The 21258-nt window shown below is 46.3% G+C and overlaps 6 protein-coding genes across 6 annotated transcripts; 3 read left to right on the forward strand and 3 right to left on the reverse strand.

Moving 5' to 3' along the window:
- Positions 1 to 2686: 2686 nt before the first annotated feature.
- F5Y00DRAFT_66055 (uncharacterized protein) lies at positions 2687 to 3756 on the forward strand. The gene is made up of 3 exons (XM_048013979.1): positions 2687 to 2958; positions 3010 to 3270; positions 3358 to 3756. Exons 1-3 carry the CDS (start codon positions 2723 to 2725, stop codon positions 3446 to 3448), a joined length of 588 nt encoding a protein of 195 aa, XP_047865319.1. The 5' UTR covers positions 2687 to 2722; the 3' UTR covers positions 3449 to 3756.
- A 62-nt stretch (positions 3757 to 3818) lies between these two features.
- On the forward strand, positions 3819 to 6490 carry F5Y00DRAFT_235595 (calcium/calmodulin-dependent protein kinase type I). Its single transcript, XM_048007585.1, has 3 exons — positions 3819 to 4728; positions 4826 to 6365; positions 6423 to 6490. Exons 1-2 carry the CDS (start codon positions 4525 to 4527, stop codon positions 5861 to 5863), a joined length of 1242 nt encoding a protein of 413 aa, XP_047865320.1. The 5' UTR covers positions 3819 to 4524; the 3' UTR covers positions 5864 to 6365; positions 6423 to 6490.
- A 4043-nt stretch (positions 6491 to 10533) lies between these two features.
- F5Y00DRAFT_66138 (PAP2-domain-containing protein) lies at positions 10534 to 12384 on the forward strand. Its single transcript, XM_048013980.1, has 3 exons — positions 10534 to 11087; positions 11197 to 11336; positions 11473 to 12384. Exons 1-3 carry the CDS (start codon positions 10651 to 10653, stop codon positions 12213 to 12215), a joined length of 1320 nt encoding a protein of 439 aa, XP_047865321.1. The 5' UTR covers positions 10534 to 10650; the 3' UTR covers positions 12216 to 12384.
- Positions 12385 to 12471: 87 nt separating this feature from the next.
- On the reverse strand, positions 12472 to 14771 carry F5Y00DRAFT_66234 (MFS general substrate transporter). Its single transcript, XM_048013981.1, has 5 exons — positions 14521 to 14771; positions 14004 to 14429; positions 13230 to 13943; positions 13000 to 13164; positions 12472 to 12913 (listed from the first exon to the last, which is right to left on the reverse strand). The coding sequence occupies exons 2-5, from the start codon at positions 14392 to 14394 to the stop codon at positions 12729 to 12731; spliced, it is 1455 nt and encodes a 484-aa protein (XP_047865322.1). The 5' UTR covers positions 14395 to 14429; positions 14521 to 14771; the 3' UTR covers positions 12472 to 12728.
- Positions 14772 to 15057: 286 nt separating this feature from the next.
- F5Y00DRAFT_252832 (LamB/YcsF) lies at positions 15058 to 15926 on the reverse strand (the record flags this gene model as incomplete). Its single annotated transcript, XM_048009972.1, has 3 exons — positions 15058 to 15691; positions 15738 to 15790; positions 15849 to 15926. The coding sequence occupies 3 exons, from the start codon at positions 15924 to 15926 to the stop codon at positions 15058 to 15060; spliced, it is 765 nt and encodes a 254-aa protein (XP_047865323.1).
- A 628-nt stretch (positions 15927 to 16554) lies between these two features.
- F5Y00DRAFT_269370 (AHS2-domain-containing protein) lies at positions 16555 to 21106 on the reverse strand. Its single transcript, XM_048012431.1, has 12 exons — positions 20794 to 21106; positions 20469 to 20739; positions 20186 to 20359; positions 20051 to 20125; positions 19516 to 19987; positions 19327 to 19467; positions 19092 to 19268; positions 18768 to 19020; positions 18664 to 18721; positions 17936 to 18610; positions 17738 to 17876; positions 16555 to 17677 (listed from the first exon to the last, which is right to left on the reverse strand). Exons 1-12 carry the CDS (start codon positions 20982 to 20984, stop codon positions 16605 to 16607), a joined length of 3699 nt encoding a protein of 1232 aa, XP_047865324.1. The 5' UTR covers positions 20985 to 21106; the 3' UTR covers positions 16555 to 16604.
- Positions 21107 to 21258: the final 152 nt, after the last annotated feature.

The raw sequence follows: 21258 nt of genomic DNA on the forward strand, positions 1-21258 counted from the left end.
CCTCCTCCCCCCCTTTTGTCACGTACAAACGCATTTCAACTACCAAGCTTGGCAATTTATCATTAACGCTTCTGTTAAATAGTTCACAATTGCTTTCCTTGATAGATTACTGACCTAGTTAAAAATACCATAAAAGTGCCGTTTTAATAGAAGATAATAGCTTCTGATAAGGCCACCAAAAGAAAGCTTACCATGTGATAGGCCTCATCTTCGATACCTTCGAAACCGCAAGTCCTTCTTAGTTATCTAATAGGCATATTGGTATTTTGGAATTATATGGTTTTGTTTCTATTTCAATTTGGAAATCATACGATGAGTTAGCCAGGGATGGGTACACCTGGTAGTTGAAGGTTTACCTAATAAAAAAAATCAAAAGGGGGGAAATCCAAAGGTAGAGGTCGTACTGTGAGTTTAACGACATTTTAATTAACACATTAAGGCTACGATAGATTTAAAACTGTCTATGTATTCAAGGAGAGCATCAATACATTCAAGCTTTCAGTCACGATATCTCTCAGTATTTCTTGTATATTTAATCTGTATTACACCTACCATTGTATTCCGTGTATATAAGAATCGCGGGGACCTATGTCTAACACGATTCAACATATAGGGTTTTCCTACTATTAACTTCTCAAATATATCTTCCATTTTACTCCCGAAAGAAGCACTGTCAATAAAAACATCTGTTCTGGATTTGTAATTTGTTAAAATCATTTCTGTAAGTCAACATGCCTACTGTGATACTCCCTTCCAAGCCAGATGCCCCAATTTCCTATGAGCTTTACCAAGGCGACGTGGCAAGCAGTGTCCTTGTCGTCTGCTTGAATAGCCTTGGACTGCCACAAGCCGTTTGAAAGCCTACCATTGAACTGATACACAAATCTGGCTTCTCTCCTATGCCATGGATACTTACCTATGACCGATATGGCCAGGGCGCATCTCCGAGAGATCCGCGCGAAAGCTGGCCAAGCAAAGATCCTGGATACGCACACACGATAGAAGATGTCACAGATGATCTCCACGAGTTAATTCAAACTTGATGTCCTGATCGTTCCTCGCGTATTGTCTTTGTGAATAATAGCATAGGGGCACATATTGCGCGAAGATATGCTGACAAGTAATACATTATATCCCCTCAACTGGCATAAAACAGCAAACCCACTATTTTCAGTATTAATACATCGAGATTGGCTAAAGAAGTCTATATTATTAGATTGGCCAATCATATTTATTATAAAGGTACATTGCAAGGGTTTTTCCTTTTATCTTAATGAATCGCGTTAAACTTCATGTACTTTACCGATTATAAAAGGTTTGCTGTTTTATGCCAGTTTAGAGGATACTTACAACTCGCTACTTGCCTTGTAGCTGACAGTATGTATCTGAGCTAGGCATCCTAGAGTCCTCGTGGGAATTTTTTTCCTCGATTCGAATCCCGGAAATGATGACTACGAGAGCATCTGGCCGAATTCGAAGGGCCCGTCCTTTAATCTAGAACAGGTGACTCCCCCTGGCACCTCGCTTGACGTATACGAAGCCGCTTACACCAAACGACTACAATATTCGCAGCAATTCCGAAGAACAAGGAGGGGTTTGATCGACGAGATATTAAGAACATTCTTCCCGACCCATAAAAGCCAAAGCTTAAGGGGTCGAAGTGTTCGGATAAAGGTCCTTGGGTGACCGTTGTGAGCCACGAACTTGAACAATTGTCAAAGGAAGAATGGGCTATGATGAAGGTTCCATTGGACATGGCTGTCATGTATACTCAGCCGTAAATGGACGATTATTCCCTAATAGAACATCTGGCTAATAAGAGACAGTATGTGGGAGAAGTACAACGAAGGACTCTGTGGGCTGACTGATCCAGAAAGAGCAAAAGGGCCACTCATTGCACCAAAGTCTGGACATTTTATCCAAAAGGACAACCCGTATTTCGTCGCTGAGCAGCTAGGAGACCTTATTAAGAAGGTCGAAAGTTCTCGCATAATACCTAAGGTACCCGGTGAAAAGCTTTAAGGGCTTCCACACTAGCACTCCAACTAACATAGGAACCATCAATCCCCGAAGTTTATTCAAGGGACCAATCCAATGATATAATAGCTCCGTAAAAATTATCTTTGCCGACCTAATTTAGTATGCTAGGCTGGTCTGAATCTTCTCCCAGTGAACATGCAGAAGTTGGAAATGGATAACCCAGGGGTCCCCTCGAAGGATGATGCCTGCATATCCTTTACGAAAACCATTCGCAGCTTGAAAAACCGCCTATTTTATCTTAATATTAACTTTACGTAGGTATCTTAGTGTTTGTCGTTAAGACCGTTAAGATCATAGCAATCACTATTCTCTGTATTGGGTGTAAGCCGGCCGAGATATCAAGAAACCATGACGAAGAATTTATGCTTAATTGTAAAAGATAAACTGGCATCCTTATCCTCTAAGCAGATGGATTGTATAATCTCGAAGAGCTTTTACAGGCAGGCGAATAGTCCTTACTAGTCCTTACCCATTCTTATTCTTCCCCTTTCTTGTTATTACCTATATTAAGTACCTTATAGTTGACATGAATAGGGGCAGTGATGACCCATATTTATTTAAAGAAGGTATCTAGGTACCTATATGTAATATATGCAATACCTCATAATTGAGAAAGCCTAAGAAGCTTTTGTCTAACAACATTGACGACGGAGATAACTCGTATATAAACATTCCATTCCTGATGGCGACACTACGAGCTATATCAGCCAATTCTACCCTACCTCTCTTATCTAGGACTTTCAACGAAGCGCACTGTCTTGTGCGCACTATACAGCATCGGGCGTACGATGCTGCATTCGACCAAGATGACCTCACCGAAGCTAGAAAGTGGCATGCCTCGTTCACCGAAAGTAACTTACCAAAGGGTCAGACAAGTTATTCTAGGTCAAGCGGGCCTGGGGGGCAGCATGTGAACAAGTGAGTATATCCGATACGTGCTAATATTCAAAATTGGTCTAATTCGAATAGGACCGAGAGCAAAGCCACAACAGTATGGCCCGTCGAGGAGTTGTCTAAAGGCTTGCCAAAACTCGTTCGTTTGGCGTTGCGCTCTTCGAGGTACTATTCAAAAGGAAACGACTCCATTACAATTCAAGCCCAGACCCAACGGAGCAGGTCTGCCAACACTGATGATAATCACCTGAAACTGGTAGAAGAACTGCAGAAGATTTACAGGGAACAAGTCCCAGGAATGACTAGTAGTGAAAAGATTAAGAAGTACGAAGCCTTGTAAGTTGGTCATCTTATCCGTTTCTCACACTTTCCCTTGAGTATTATCTCAAATACGTAGGAGTACTACTGATGCACGAGGATTAGGGAGAAATCAGCTCGCGAGAGCAGGCTAAGAGCGAAGAAACAGCAAAGTTCTAAAAAGGCATTTCGGAAAGGCAGGGGAGGTGACGAGTAAACGTATCACACGCTCATCTAGAAACGCCTTCAACTTGAAGGGCTTTGACGAATGGTCAATTTGGCCACTGGGTGCATACATAACAGAGTACCGTAGACGTCTGTTGTCAGCGAGTGAGAGTTATGTGGGCAGTTTAAAATTGCTTACTGCTAATCGCCGACTCCGAAAAATCGATGAGGAATAGTATGTATTCCGTAACGAGGAGAAAAGATCCAAACGAACGTCTATAAAAATCTAGGCATGGTTCTGATAAACATGATATAGCAATATTTGTATAGAAAAATATCTAATAAAGACATGTGATTATATGAGGTACATAGGAACCTTAGGTAGTTTCCCCCTATCCCCTTTGCCCCTTCCCCCACGGTAGCAAGCATGGAACGCACCTCGTTTCTTTGCGGCTGACTAAAACGCCTAGAATGAGGGGCAGAAAGGTGGAGCAACAGCTGAGTCCCTTTTTCCGTTTGATTGTCTCAGCTTTGCTCATTTTCGCAAAATAAAAACATCTGTCAACTTAGGTACCCTAAAAACACCCAAAAATACTTTGTAAGACTGGAAAGTTATTATAAAGACTTTGCACGTTCCTGGCACCTGTCAGTGTCCCCACTGCTACGTGCGCTACGATTAGAAGCTCAGGGGAATTGCGACTAGCCCCTCCCGATTGGATCGACGGCGCACATCCGTCCCGAGGCTAATTCGATTTAGTCTCTCATCGGAGCCTTCTGCTTCTTTCTCTCGTATTGTTAGCCCGTCCCGTCAGCCCGTCTAACTTATTCTCTTGAAGTTGAGACGGCAGATTATCTTCTCCTTTTATAACGAAGTGCTCGTTATATTATAATAAGTTATTCGAAGTATGCGCGACTTGCTTATCCTTAAATGACGATACTTACCCCTTGATCGACATTCCGCAACCACCGAATCTGTTCTCGTTCTGCTTATAAGCCAGGCCCTGCTCTACCCTAATAACCTCGTCCTACGTTTCTAGTACTACGTTTCTAGTACCTAAGCATATATATCGCTCATAAGGCCTTCCCGAGTTTTTTATAGCCACGGGATTACCTTCCCTATCATTTACGATGGCCACCACCGCCGCCGCGACTGTCCCGAGCAACGGCTCTCCTCGTCCGAATCCTCAAATACAGCCATGTAGATACAAGGTGGGAAAGACGTTGGGCGCAGGCTCGTATTCTGTTGTAAAGGAGTGTGTACACATTGATACGGGTCGTTACTATGCCGCAAAGGTTATTAATAAGAGACTAATGGCCGGTCGCGAACATATGGTGCGTTTTATTTCTTCTTAGATTGTATCTTGGCGTCTGTTCTACATGGTCTTCAGACGGAACGGCGCATAAAGATTAACCTTGTACACTACGCTAGGTTCGAAACGAGATTGCCGTACTCAAAAAGGTCTCGATGGGCCATCAAAACATCCTGACCCTCGTTGACTACTTCGAGACGATGAACAACCTTTACCTTGTAACTGACCTGGCGCTTGGCGGAGAGCTCTTCGATCGGATTTGCCGCAAAGGATCGTACTACGAATCTGATGCTGCCGACTTGATTCGCGCGACACTATCTGCCGTCGCGTATCTCCACGACCACGGAATCGTACATCGTGATCTTAAGCCCGAGAACCTACTCTTCCGTACCCCCGAAGACAACGCCGACCTTCTTATTGCCGATTTCGGCCTGTCGCGTATTATGGATGAGGAGCAATTCCACGTCTTGACGACGACTTGCGGTACTCCGGGATACATGGCGCCCGAGATCTTCAAGAAGACGGGCCACGGCAAACCAGTTGATATATGGGCTATGGGGGTTATTACGTACTTTTTATTGTGCGGATACACGCCGTTCGACCGCGACAGTGACTTTGACGAAATGCAGGCGATCCTAAACGCTGACTACAGCTTCCAGCCAGTAGAATACTGGCGCGGTGTCAGCGATAACGCAAAGGATTTCATTTGCAAGTGTCTTACCGTCGACCCTAATAAGCGTATGACAGCGCACGAGGCCCTATCTCATCCTTTCGTCGCCGACTATAGCCTGGGCGGCGACGGTGATAGAGGCCAAAACCTACTCCCCACAGTCAAGAAGAACTTCAACGCGCGCAAGACGTTACATGCAGCTATCGACACGGTGCGGGCCATCAACAAGCTACGGGAGGGCCACGCGAATGCTCACCTAATGGACGGCACCCGATCGGCAGAGCCGAAGCCGGGCGCGCCTCCGCTAGACAAGGCTGAGGTAGCAAAAGGCGATTCGGGCTACTCGAGTACGCAGAATGAAGACGTAGATATGGGTGGCATGGGCCCTGAATCGGGCGTACCTGCGAGTTTAAGACCCGGTGTCGCTGCTAACAAAGTGGTTGAAACGTCGAAAGGATTATGGACTGCAAGCCAACCACGACGATGAAGCAGCACTATCTCATATCGGGAGCTGGAGTTGCATACTATTTAAGGCGACAGGGTGGGGCAATTTTATCTAGACTGCATCTTGCGAGAGCGAGCGATGGTATATATAGGGACGAGACGAGAGACTGAACCCCCCTTTAGTTTTATGACGAGATGAGATGGACTACGGTACAGTTATGTACATGAACGAGAGAGATGGCGGTAACGAGCGCATTAGCAGTCGCATTTTTGGATAGCGAGCGAATATCGGCGGATACAGCGACGTAGATCTTGCGATAGCGGTGTTGTAATTAGGATTAGAATAGCCCGAGTTCTATACGGGGATAGCCACTTAGAGGTATTGATCTCACTATTAACAATTTTGCTTTTCCAATTACTGAAATGTGAAGTCGATGCAAAACAGGGGATATCATAGATATATCTTAACATGTGATCGTGACGATGATGGATGAGATCAGTTTAAATACCGGATCCGTAGGAAAGCCATCGGTATCTCTACACATGTACGTCAAGTACATCTATCATCCAATGTACCTAATGTAAACTTACCCGTGATGCAGATTGCATCGACACGACCGACTGAGTAACAGATCTGCTCAGTGACAAATCAAGATCTTGAATAGCTCAGGTATGTATATTAGGTATCTACACATAATGCAACTGAAAAACGGTACCGATATCTGACTCTTGGTCTCATGACAGTAATGGCAATAACGAAACTCTTCTCGTTTGTATATATGCATGCATATATAATTGGTCACCTTTATGAGTCGCCAAGCTAGCGTAGCAGTGCGCGCAGTAGAGCTAAAGTCAATTCAAATATGGGAATACCAATAGCGATTTACATATCTTTTAGACGGATCTTCTTTCGTCCGGGTACGCTTGGGGATAGTGTATGTCCACTATGTGCTTGTATCGAACAAGCATGTGACGATCTTCGATATGATCATCTGAGATGTCTTTTCTAATAATTCGCTAAGGCACATTTAAATTAGTATCCCGGCAGTCCGGCAGCAGCATGATTTTTTACATCATAAAAACAGACGTCGTCCCCACAACGCTCCCTTAGGTACTGATTCTTTAATGAAGCCGAACTAGTTTCCTAGTTTACGGTGGCTTAAGAAGAAAAAAAAAGCAGGAAAAAAAGATAAGATGCGAGTACCGATGCCTACCCTGTCCATGCTCACTCAGGACATCCATGTTGTTAAGGGTTTTCCCTAACGGTACCTTATGAATATATCGATACAGATGAAGCTATTGGTGTGACACCTAAGTTGATGCGAGAAAAAGTAAAGCCTCATGTAGCTACGAAGTACAATACATCATCCCTTAACTCCGTAAATAGATGTTAATAAATGTTACCGAAGTTTGACTTAATGTAACAATTAATGTGTCCGGGTTTAATATTTCGAAACCCGTCTCTTATCTAGGTAGGTAGGTACATAACAAGCTTCCCTTGCTGCTATGTACTGAAAAAGGGAGCATTTTAGCAGACATCCTGATGGGTATGGGAATTTACTACTGTCGCGTGATCGAATTTCGCGAAAGGGAATACAAAACGGTCGAAGGGTGGAAATTGTTTTCACCTCGACGGGGTCCGACAGGGCAACGCTTAGACCGGCTAGGCGATAAAGTTACCGAGGTGACAGAGTCCGTGGGTCGGTAATTCGCGGAGAGAGTAGCATTTTTCCCTCAGGCGCATCCCGTCGATTCTGGTCAGATCTTTCGCATGGTGCCACTTTGATGCCCCGATGCTCCGTCGCGACAATCCGCGATACAACTGTGGTATTTAAGCCATGTATGGTATACGCATATGGGTTGGATAACGGACGGTGGATTAATAAATAATATGTAGGTAGGTATTATGAAAAGTCGAGACTTTTTTCAAAAGGGAGGATTTGATAAATGGCACGATGCCGCATTGGGATCTCGATTCAAAGGAGGACTCCGAACCCCGAGGTTAGCATTGAATTACGACCGGGCAACAAATGAATAGGTAGGCCGAATAGCTAGCTCAATTATGCAATTATTGTACCCGAGTAGGTAATCTAATCTCCTTTTTCTTTTTCTTTTTCTTATTTCCTCCCGTCAGTTAAGGAAGAGTCCGCTTTGCTTGGCTTGGCTTTAATGGTGTTCCCGGTCGGTGAGTCGGGCAGAAGCGGAGACCGAAGCGGGAACCTGGACATCAAATTGGGGGCGGCCTCGAGACTTGGGATCCACTTTCTCTTATTTTTCCGTTTTAACTCACCTTTTTTTCTTTTCTTTTCTTGCGCACGCGATCTTGTTACTGATAACGTTTTACAAGAGGTGCAAAAGGTGACCCCCCCATTTGCGCCATGCAGATGGTACATGCATACATTTAGGCATGTGGTATTGGATGAGTGTATCTGCATCTGTATCTGTATTTATCTAAACGCATCTATCCAACCTCAATATGGCTGCTCATCAATAGCTGAGAAACGGATATACACACACGACACATTACTGTTATTACCCTCACGTGTCCATTCCTCGATCCTGGTTATTAGGTAAGTTCTCTAACTTATTGGTAATTGATAATGATATTATGTATATATGCGTACTGCAGTACCGTAACTTGTAGGACATATGTGACGAGCGGCTCTGGGACCCTTGAAACGGTATAAATTGGACCACTAGGACGCCAGAACCTTGTACTAGCGTTTCAATGCCAAGATCCGGTTGCATCGCTACCTGTTGTTGCACAAGCGCGCATCTTGTACTGTACATTACTCGTACTCCACTTCGTATATCGTATATAGAAGTTATGCACGTGTGTACCCATTTAAGCACGTACATATGCCACCCCCAGTCCCGACCCTTCCGATGGTGTCCGCCTCGCTAGTGCTGATTGATTCCCGCTCGCCGGATTCCAAAAGGTTCTCTGGTTTGATATTATCAACTGGTGAAATCCGCAAGGGACGGGACTGTAGGATGAGATGATATATAAATATGCTGACCTATATCACAATTCGCTTTCGCTTAGAATTTGCGTGAATTTAATATAGGAATTCCAGCATGGGAAATTCAACAATCGAACCTTGTAGCGTTACCGACGTTCTGGTGCTTTGAAATCGAGACCCATAGAATCGATTATGTCATCTGTCCTGGACACAGCATAACGGTGGACACCTACGGAGAAAAAAAAAAGAGAGAAACCTCGCTGCCTCGGCATCATTGCTGTCAAGAAATTACTGAAAGTCCCAACTATCACTAGTGGTAGTAGTAATCCAACCTAAAGGATGACCAGGCTCGAATTGTTTTAAGGCTGATTTGAAGCGAGGCTAACGCGTTCTAGGGCTACATCTTATATACATTTCGTCGAAGTCGACAACGGCGTAAGACTCCAAGGTATTATTAGGCTGAGGAGCACCCCTACGCTTACACATTTGATATCTTCTATGCCATATATGCCTGCAATTCCATATCTATATTCGTCCACAGTGCGTAGTGTGTATTGATGTTTAAATGTAAATGAAAAAAGTCCAACTTATTCTTTAACCACGTGTCTGCCTCCCTTACAAGCCCTATTATATGCGTCTAAAAACTAAGAATTGCATTATGGGAAAGACGACTAATTTTAAAGAGGCTGAATAAATGAGTAAGCGGTTCACTTTCGTTAAAGCTAAGCATAACCTATGATTCGGCCGATGGTCTGCAGTACATTATGGAATCAGTATCAGAAGCCGTCGGGTAGGATCAAGTAACGAATCGCGTTGCGTTACGAAGGAAGTCACTAGCATGTCGGCATATGCGACGTATTCGGATGCTGGCGCTAACGCAGAGGTAAAAAACTCCCAATCCCGAGCCGTTTTAGAATTTAAAGTTGCGGTACGGCGCTTGCGCTACACCGGGTTTTTAATGTTAGGTACTTAAATACCATTGTACCTAAGTACTTAAACATATACGGGAGACTGCAGTAAAACTTAATGTGACTGCTTTGTTGCTTCTACATCACATACATTAGTTACCTACACACTTGCATGCATATTGAAATCTTTAATTCGCCTCCTGCTCTTTTCCGCCCTGTGTTACTCGAAACATTTGAATTGTAAATGATGTCCGATGTACTGTACATTGATATTTACTGTGCAATTAGTTACACGTATCTGTCTGCCCAGTGGATGCACAATCGGCATGGGTCCCCGCTAAGTTGATACCCCCTGTCGTAAGGCCGAGTAGGATGGGAGGTATCATTTTTTGAATCCATTAAAATCCATTACTCATAATCCACTCCTAGACGAAATATCCATGACCACCGACACAATTCTACCCAATCAGCCATGCCTTACTTGGCGTCTCTTACATCCCTGTCCCCGTTATATCCGGATACTTGAGTTATTATGTATTGTACGGGCAACAAAGCACCGGGGGCGGTTAGGGTAGCAGAGCAGACCAGCGGTGGTGCGGTAGAGTTACCTTTAGTGTGCTCTGCTTTTCTTTATTATTTATTATTATTATATATCATGTACCTCCCCTTCCCTTTTCTTTTTGCTTCCCGATCGCACGATCCAGGAATTGCGTCCCGTATGTGATTCTTCACGACAAGCCGACGACCTCGACCTCGACCTTATCTGCCTTTGCCTGGCGTCTGGGAGGACAACCAGCCCCAACATTCCTAGCCCAACCCACCTTGGCTAACTTGGTAACCTCCGGTACGACAAGACTTCGCAGACCCGGGTCAGACTCCCACAAACTGCAGACAACATACCTAGGGTTTTCCTTGGAAAGACAGAAAGATTTCGCCCGGCGTGGTACGAGAGCGTTCCGATGCAGCAGACAAACACCGTCGTCGAAACGGAGACACAACTCCCTCTGGGATGGCGCGAGAGGTTGAGTCCGTCCAAGCTAAAGACAATACCAGGCCGTTATAACCTACCCCGAATGTTTAGCCACTCGTCTAAGCAACAAATGCGAGAATCCGGCCCCAACCCGACAAGGAGTATCTCCGCTTTGCAAACCTCTTTTAAGATCACAGATACCTTTGAGCTACTGAGGACAAGAAGATGGAGCGTATTCGACGTGCAATATCTTGGATTGGCTGGTTTCACCATTTTCTCGCTATGGATTATTGATCCGTCGGCGCCTATTATTAAGACCCTCGCCGCCACGGGGTACCTGTCGCTTTTGTTCATGCCCATAACAAGACAATTCTTTCTTCCGTCATGGCCTATATGGACTTATCTCCTCTACTTTTTTTCTAGTCGGTAAGCGTCCATATTTTTCAAGATGCCCTAATCGGCGCTTCTACTTATTCCACCTTCTAGTTAAGAAGGGTGGCAATTCTTATTCTTATTGCTAACTAGCTGATTTTAGCTTTATTCCGTACGACATTCGTCCGGATATCCTCGTGAAAGTACTTCCTGCTTTAGAAGATATTCTATATGGCGTCAGCTTTTCGAACGTCCTTTCCGCATGGACGCATCCTGTCCTTGACCTATTCGCTTGGATTCCATGTAAGGAAGCCCTCATTTTCAGAAATTTTCATCTTATCTATACAAGGCCGAGGTCCTGTTCGGATTATTTCATCTAAAGATCTTACATTGATCCAATTGACTTGCAAGAACCTATTGCTAATTTCAACCCCTACAGATGGATTGGGCCACTTCGGACTTCCCGCTATTTGCTCCGTAATCATGTTTATCTTTGCTGCTCCGGGCACCCTCCCGATGTTCGCTAAAAGCTTCGGATGGATGAGCGTTTTGGGTGTATCGATACAGCTCTTTTTCCCATGCACACCACCCTGGTACGAAAGGCTGCACGGTCTCGAGCCCGCAAAATACGGGATGCAGGGTTCCCCGGCCGGATTAGCGCGGATCGACGCACTCTTCGGCATCGACATGTACACCACCAGCTTTACAACGGCGCCCGTACCTTTCGGAGCTTTCCCAAGTCTTCACGCCGCCGACGCGATCCTCGAAGCCTTGTTCATGACTTATTGCTTTCCCAAGCTTAAGGGTTTATGCTTATTCTACGTTTGTTGGATCTGCTGGGCGACGATGTATTTGAACCACCACTACGCTGTCGATCTGCTCGGCGGTGGCATCATCGCTTATTCCATCTTCGCTGTCGTTAGGAAATACTGGCTGCCCATTCAGCAGCCTGGGAAGACATACCGTTGGCAATACGAGTACGTCGAAATTGGTGCTACGAAGAAGAACAAGACTCTAGACGAGGAGCTTGGATATGGTCCCATCGGAGCCGCTAAGCGAAGTGCTGACCTGTCGGACGAATTTACCGTCTTGGATAGCTTCATGCACTCGGGGTCATCGAGCGGGAGCTCGAGCCCAACATCAAGCACCCGGAGCGATAAGAGCGATAGGAGAAGAGATTAATTGCATAGAAGAGACGGCATTGGCATTATGATACCACGATACACTTAATACTAGAGGATATGACGAAATATATTAATACCGCCGAAAGGCGAGATCAATACCCCATCTATGCCTTCCGCGAACTTGACAAACGATCTACATCTGTGATATCTCTGAAGATACCGTTTTTTAGTATTGCGCCCCATATCATAATACATTAGTTGGTCGATTTACTCGAAGCCAATTTACCTACTCTAGAGCCCAAACTTTTTAACTAATTGCCCTACCTGGGTGACTAGGATATTTTGCGGCGCCGCTCCTCAATCGTGAGCTGGGGTATAAGTGACAATATCTAACTATGCCCATAGACGAATCATCAGCAACAAGTCATTATGGTGCCTTAGCTAACAGGTTTAGAACAGGTGTTCTACGTATGCTTATAGAGTATCTCAACGCCACGGAAGAAATATATTTTCAATTATCATCCGTTAGGGTGAGGCTGGAACTGAATTCCATTGATCTACATCATACTCTTCAGATCGCAGCATCTCCTCCGATACTCTTCTTCTCAACGGCAAACTTCTGTTTTTCACTAGAATCCAGAATTTGACCCGCCAGTCCTTCTTCTGCGTGGCTTTCCTCGTCGGAGGCGTGCTTGGCATCTTGCTCGACCGGGACGTGGTTACGGACAACAAGCCATGTGGGGAATACCGATAGACCTATAGAAACAGATGTTAGTGGGTGTATAAAATGGCTTGGGATCCAAATGTCGAGGCCCAGGATATTGATCAGAGATCAAACTTACCAAGCAGGATGGTATTTACGGCTAGGGGCACACGCCCAGCGACCTCGAATTTTTGCGTATTTATTCCAAAACTAATGGCCTGAGCAAAACTCTCCTGGCCTCTTAGGATGCCCGAGAACCGTGTCAGCTCCGAGATATTGTCAGTCATGCTAGCGATGAGATAATCTGCTGCGAATTAGCAATCCTCCTTCCATGATACCTCTCCATTGAGAAAATGTGAAGCCACTTACAAAGCCAATTCTGAAGTGCCTGTCGGGAAAAGTCCCAAAGGACCAGCACGAAGAAACCTTCGACGAAACCCTTGTCCTCCCAGTCGTAGGCGGGTGGGTTGCTATTATACCGAATTTGAATCACCCAACCGTATACCCAGGCCACTATGTGCACCACCACGACGTAGAGAAAGCCGATCACTATGCGCTTCTTGACCGGAAGACCCTTGTAATCCAGTAGCGAGCTCATAAGCTGCGACGATAGCAAGGTGCCGAAGTTATTCACGAATCCAATCAAGGCGCGCGCCCGCACACCGAAGTAATACGACTGGAAGTTGCTGGCATATTGGTTGAAGTAGGCCGCCCAGAAAATCGGTAACAGGAGTAAGATATCCTTGCGCTTGCAGGCTGTCCATAGCGCACGGAGCTCCCCTGCGAAAGAGCCTTCGCTCTTGATGACAACTTTCGATCCATCTGCACGTTGTACCTTCTCCGGTGGTGACAGCGCGAGCGCGAGAGGAGCCGCGACGCATTGCAGCGCGATGAATATGAGGTATATTTGGTATCCTACCTTGCCTTTAGCCTTGTTGCCCTCGTCGTGGTTCAGCGCGAGCACGATAGCACCACCGACCAAAGGTCCGCCCGTACGGAACCACAGCCATATATTCAGATAACGACCTCTTTTTCCAGGCTCGGGATAGCCTACCGCGATGGCTGCTTCCGAGCACCAAAAAGCTGCCCAATTCCAAGTTAGCAGATTGTATAAATATAACTGTTATATGAACGGAGTCGTACCACCGGCGCTCAAGCCGCACGCCACGGCGCCAACTAATACAAGCCATGTATTGCCGTGACGATTGTTCGCGTACAAGCCAGCCGAGTAGACCGGATACCCAATAGCGCCTAGAAAAAGCGTCCATCGGAGACCAATGCGGTTGGCGATGGGCGCGCCAAATAAGCACATGAACCCCATGGTGGCGAAGACGAGCGAGTTGGCCGCGTTAACCAAGTACGGTTCTTGCGCGCCGCCGGCGCCTAGGTTGTTCATCGCGTTCCATAGTCCCGGAGCGATGAAGCCAACGGCGCCGATGACGAAGGCGTTGAAAAGCGTTGTGTGGTACCACGTGCGCTTCTGCCTGACCGCGGGACGGTCCGTCGACACGTCTGCGATAGGTGAGCTACTCATTTTGAAGGCTGACTAGAGTAGATCGTAGGTATTGCCTAGCCCAAGTTCAGCGGTTAGACTATCGACAATGCTGTCGGAACGAGACAAAAAATCCACAAGAGGCCTTAATCCAACTTGCCAGCTTACATGAGAGGCGACGAATATGATCTTTATATAATACCGATGGTATAGTACCGCACGTCGACGTTGGAAGTCTTCATTTTTCTTGTGACATTACACAATATTTGGTCCGATGGCGAAATCTTGGCTCGGTCCACAACCCCGGCCTGCTGCAGGGTATCGACGGCTCCGGGTCCATAATTTCGGCCATTCTAGCTAGATCTAGGCCGTATAGACGATGGCTTTACCGATTCCAACCGTTGCGAGACGAGATATATTTTGATCTAGGCGTTCTTCATGGGACGCTACTCTACATACTTAGGAGCCAAGAGAAAAAAAAGGAGATTGTTGGATACATGAACTCGGTGAGGCAACATTGGGAGAAAGACTATCTAATTTAGTAGACAGTCGAGTGTTTGTTTTTTCTTGATAAAGCTAATTTCACATAGACTAATATCGTTATGTCGTTGTCGCCATCAACCCCGACTGACCTACCAGCAATATCCCCATGTAAATAGAACAAACCGTCACAGAACCAAACAGGATCCTCGTACGCGCGATTGCCTATGATACTATCAGCTCTTCAACAGCTGCTCTTGCAGCGGTAACATTGTCCAATGCACCTGGCAGATCCGAGTGAATGCATATACTAAACCCTTGCCTATCGACGGGTATATCCACCGCATTCCTGTTCTTGGAAATGGCTTGGCCTTTACTCGTGAAGATGCGGATGCGTTCGGCAATGAGTTCGGGAGTAACAGGGGCGGACTCTGCTACTGGTACCAGTCCGCCTTGGTCATCGTAGTCGATGTCCACATAGAACTCGGGGATAAGCTCTACTCCAAGTCTCTGGCAGTCCTCGACCATCTGTTTACTTGGAAGTCCATAAATCGGGACCTTGAAAGTTTTGACGGCGCGGAGAACGGCATCTCGAATGCCAGCGTCTCGCTGGATGTAGAAGTAGAGCTCGCCGTGTGGTTTGACGTGGTTCAGCGGCGCGTCCTCTGCGGTGAGAATAGCTGCTAGCGCTCCGACTTGGTATAAGACCAAAGCGTACATGTCGTCAGGAGATATCTCCATGCGGCGACGACCAAAACCAAGGAGATCTGGCATTCCCGGATGAGCACCAACTCGCACGCCACGTTGCTTTGCGAGGCGAACTGTGCGCACCATAGTAGAAGCGTCACCGGCGTGGAAACTCTTCGGGGTTAGATGGAATACGGATAGAGTAGAAGAGAACTAACCCGCAGGCGATATTTGCCACATCGATATAGCGCATCAAGTCCTCGTCAGGCCCCTATCGACCATTTATGCATAAGCGAGGGAAAACGATAAACGGCGGAGGGAGGCCTTACTAGTTTCCATCTTCCAAAGCTTTCCCCTAAGTCGCAGTTGATCTCTATCCATCGCGACTGGGCTTTATCTTCAGACATGATGTTCCTGGACTAGACCTATGAATTATAGACTATGATATATATTTTGTTTGGACTTTAGCAGCTATGACCTTGATTATACTAAGATGGTGCTTTGTATAGCCGTTGAAGATTGATGATCCCCGAATTCACCCCGCAGATACGTAACTCGCATCGTTTATCAACCGGAGGGCTCCGTCTCTGCGGTAGATTGTTATCTATATCCCTACACGAGACCAGATCGTTGTAGACACCCGCCAATTAATTCCAGTTACCCCGACCGCGATGGCTCGAGGTGTATGTGAGGTGTCCACGGATTAGACAGAGCTTTTTCAATGTCACCGTGACGAAACCCCCCGGTATCTTAGGAGGTACCATTGCTGAAAGACGCGGTTCATTTATTACTTGAATCCCTAGTAATTACCTGCTGGGAGGCCATATCAGATGTTTCGGGCCTTAGTCATAGGGGTAAATAAGGTGAATTAGAGTAGCTAAGAGCCCTCGTATGGTATTAGAGGATAAAAACTTAATTGTTGAAATTACTGATATCCAGGGACTCTCCACGCGGAATAATCGGACTTGTTAACACGTTAGAGAATCCAATTATCCCTTAACCGCCGCACGTTTCCTTAGTTGTATAAGCGAATGATTTATCCCCTACGTAGATATTTCCGACTCGTAACTGCAGAGTAGTCCATCTTAATCAGGCTTCTGAAGAAGAACGAGCGACGTGCCGGATGATACCAACGCCCCTTCTTGGATCAGAACTTCCCTAACTACGAGGCCGCGATGGGATTCCTCTGCCACGACGGGAATCTCCATTTTCATAGCTTCGAGGATAACAATTACTTTCTCTTGCTCTATTATGTCACCGCGATTAACTTCAATCTTCCAGACCTTGCCTACCTGAGGCGACGGGACAACCACTACTCCTGACCCTACGTCAGTTATCTCCTGGGCGTAGGCATGACTCCGTTCTTGGTCCAGCTGCCACTCTGATAGTAGCTTTTCTTCGCGGACACGCATACTTCGTTCTGCTGCTACCTGCTTGGCCTGAAATTCAAGCGTCTCTGGTAAATTGCGTTTCTCATGATCCTTGGCAAGTTCGGCTTGGAAATCAAATACGGTTTCTTCAACCTGTATCTTGTATACACCGGCCTCAAACTGCCTTGAAATTTCCTCGTACTCGTCAAGATTTACCCGGTAAAAGTCAACGAGGTCAAATGGCTCGCATAGCCACGGCTTGCCCTCCCTAAAGCCTGGTCGTAAGGCGTATGTGTCCCATACTGGGATCGACTTGGCTAGCATCATATAACCACCAGGCTGGTCAGCCGGATATATGCAGAACATACCACCCCCAAGACCGACTGTCCCAGGGGGTGTAGAAATGCGCGTTGGGTTATACTTCTGAGATGTTAGGCGCGCCATAGGATCCAGAGGCCATAATAGTGGCAATCCGGACATAAAGCCGACAGTGACGACGAGAAATCGCGTCTTGAGAAGGATATCGAAAACATCGTTACGGGAGGCAAGCCCGTTGTTCTGCTGCACATAAGAGACGTTATCTGGGACATATACAGCTTTATTGCGTTGCAAGGTAGTATACCGGCTCTCTGCTTCACGGACCGAAGGATGATCGAAAACAATTGGGAGGCGAAAGCGACGCGCTGCCAAAGGTCTCTGAATATCGCTGCTTTGTTGATGGGCTTCCTTGATTAAGAGTACTACATCTGACTGGGCAATCGTTCCCGGTTCGTACTCGACCGTGATGGCTATTTAAAGAATTCAGTCATGTTATCAAGTATTAGTTATCACCCGAAAGGTATACTGACAATTAATGCTGATGTGTATAAAAGTCCCTGGGATATTGCGGCTCTCGATGGCTCTGGCCAGATTATTTGCTGCCACCGAGGTCTCGAGGCCTGCCTTTTGAGAGATGTCTACGTTGACGATGATAAAGCGATCGCCACCCTAAATATAATTGTGGGAATTAGCAAAATCCGGCCATTCTATCGTGTCGAAGAACTTACTTGGCGTAACGTTAGTCTTGGTCCTCCATGGCTACTCGAAATCACTTGCAATACCGCATCTGGCTTTAGATGCTTTTCCTTTATCTCTAAAAGAGACAGCGCGTTCTCGTGTTCTAGAATACCGCTAGATATATGCTTTGCGACTGTACCGATGAAACTCGCCTTCTGGCTCGCCAGCTTCCGAGCGGAACTGTAGGATACGGGCGTCAACCTCGTCTTGTCTCCGGGTTTAAGTCTTCCCAGTTTCCATAAGTCCGCAGAGACAACCGTAGAGGAAGAAAGAAAGCCGCCTAGCCCAGGAGAATCTTGCGGGAAAATCACGCCGGTATCGCCTGTCCAGTTGACCCCCCCTGGCGATGGATAGTGATAGTCGATAATATTGCTTGGATGACTACCGCCATCCCCTCCATTTTCTCGGGCCCATTCGATCTGTGGGCCAATTAAACGTATCCCCGTTCGGTTGCAATTATGGTCCACAATCCACTCAGTCGAGTAGAGAATCTGTCTGCCGGCTTCTGTGATGTAGTCGTCGGAATCGTGTGGACCGTGCATCACGTAGATATCTGTCACAGTAATAGGAGGAATCAGGCCCGGTGGGAGTTGATACGCATCAGGTAGATCAGACTTTTCGATATGGGTTATTTCTATGTGGTCACCGCGTCGTAGTTGTCGGCCCTTCCATCGATTTTAGTAATCACGTGAGTTCCTTTGATTATGAACATACTCACTTGTATACCTCCAAGAACGAGGTTCGGCGTGGTGGACTTAGATCCAAGCCATCTAGGCCTAACATGGGTTAACAAAGTTAACATAACGTTCTAGAATTACTTACACCCCTGGAAACCCCCCTCGGATCCCAATGTAGCATCGGCCTCCCGGACTGGCGGATGCTCCTATCTTGAGTACTTCGCCCGGATTCATAATGATCCTGGACCACATCTGCTTAGCGTTTCCGTTCACCTCCACGGAAAACGGTGAGCCAGTAATAGCTATCACACACAAGCTAAAGAATTTGAGCTTGGGTCCACGGGCGGTGACTTCGAGACATTCTATATCCTCCGGGTTTCCGACGAGCAAATTGGCAACTGTAGCAACATCAGTGACGATTTTGCCATAGCATTGGGTTAGTTATCATTAATTGATCAATCTAACGTACTAGTCGCAGCTAAGTCATCCATTGGTCCACTCGTTGGTATTCCGTAGCCTTTGCGTGTCCTGTTACAAGCCTGTTGGACGGTGGTGAAAACACCTGGATCGTCGATTTGGATGCCCGTAGGATGGAAAGTGAATTGTGTATCTAGGAATGTTGTAAGGGTCCTTCCTTTAGAGAACTCTTGGATAAGTTAGCTGAGGATAGGCTTAAATAGACGCAATGTTATAACTCTACTCACCTTTCGAACTAATTATTGACTTTAGCATTGTTAAGTTCGTCACAAGCCCGCCGATTTCTGACATATCCAAGGCTTTTCGCATAGTCGCAATTGATTCTTCCCTTGTACTACCATGTACGATCACCTTGGCCAACAGCGAGTCTGACTCCGCGTCAGATGAGGTTTGAACGGAACTTGAGCTTCACTTACCGAAATAGGGGCTAACGAATGTGCCAATCTGAATCCACGTATCCACCCGAGCGTGTTGATTAGGCCAAGCAACTGACTGGACAAAACCAGAGCTAGGTAGAAAAGAATCAGCTGGGTTCTCACAGCATACCCGAGTTTCGATTGCGGATCCTTTCGGGGCCGCCTCTGCGCGTATCCTCAAAAGCTCGTCAGATGGAATTCCGGGTTCTTTTGACAGTTGATGCTTGGCCTGCTGTAGCATCAAAGTGACAAGATCGACACCGTAGCAAAGTTCCGTGACGCCGTGCTCAACTTGCAAACGGGTATTCATCTCTAAAAAGAAGAAGTCACCCGTTTCGTCGTCGACGAGAAACTCTACAGTTCCAGCTGAAGAGTAGTTGATAGATCTTGCGAGGGTCAACGCGGAGGAGATAAGGCGACTCCTTAACTCTGGCCGGCCAAATAGATACGGGCTAGGAGACTCTTCTATCACCTAATATGAAGATATCGGTGATCAGGATGTGATACGTAGACGGATGTCGATGAACAAACCTACCTTCTGGCGGCGCCTTTGAATACTACACTCTCGTTCGCCAAAATCTACTACTTCGCCTGTCCCGTTTCCAAAGACCTTGAGTATGATAGTTAGGATGGTTACTGGCTAAATATTGAATCAATCCGCTAAACATACTTGAATCTCGATGTGGTGGCTCGAGCCATAGTATTTCTCTAAAAAGACTCCCGTATCACCGAAAAGTTCTTTTGAGCGGCTCTCCACGCTGGCAAATGCTTTCGGAACGTCGATTTCGCTCTCGCATATATATTGGCCCATACCGCCGCCGCCACCAGAAGCTTTTACTATGACCTAAATTAGACAAGCTCGAAGTCAATAAATGTATCAGCTCATAGTATCTTATCATCGAACCCGTATGCATGGTACCAGAATCAAATCATATAGGAGAATAGGGGCTAACCGGGAAGCCTATCCTCTGTGCTATTTCGAGCGTCTCCGCTGCGCTTCTCAGCAAGCCGGAGCCCTGAATAACAGGGATACCTGCGGCGGTGACCAGGTCTCTCGCTAGATGTTTCAAGCCCATTTGATAGATTGCTTCGCTGTCGGGGCCTATGAAGATCATGCCTGCGTCGTGAACCCGACGAGCAAATTCCGCATTTTCGCTTAGGAACCCATAGCCAACAAAAACGGCATTAATGTCCTGCTTCTGACATATTTCAAGGATTGCGTCGCTGTCATTGTTTTATTAGTAACGTTGGTATGAGCATGGTATAAGCCAAGTTTACATGTCTGTGTATGCTCGAGGCCCTTCTTCTTTGAGCAAGACGCTTGAATCGGCAAGACGCACATGAAGGGAACTAGCATCTGCTGTGGTAAATATAGAGATGCATGGAAATGATAGCTTTTTGCATGCTTGGATACATCGTACGGCGATTTCACCGCGATTCGCAATGAGTATACGAGGAATAAGAGACATTGTATGTGTTACTGTGTTTCTAAGAAACTACGAGTAAGAAAGTGCTTAGGGAAAGGATAGGTCGTAGGCATAACACTCGGTAGTAAATACTTTGACGGCTATAATATTGATAGGGGTTGGCCGTAGTGTGGTATGCTACATGTAGGTGACCAGTGATGAGGGGAACTGATAAGCACTCAGGGGCATGATTGGACTGGCATACCGCAGATAGGGGTCTGGCATAGTTGACCATAAACGGGTTTAAGAAGACCTCTGTGTGTTTTAAAGAAAGTGT

Source organism: Daldinia vernicosa (genome assembly GCF_022497035.1).
Source record: "Daldinia vernicosa strain CBS 139.73 unplaced genomic scaffold F5Y00scaffold_20, whole genome shotgun sequence".
In the NCBI taxonomy this organism is placed as follows: Eukaryota; Fungi; Ascomycota; class Sordariomycetes; order Xylariales; family Hypoxylaceae; genus Daldinia; species Daldinia vernicosa.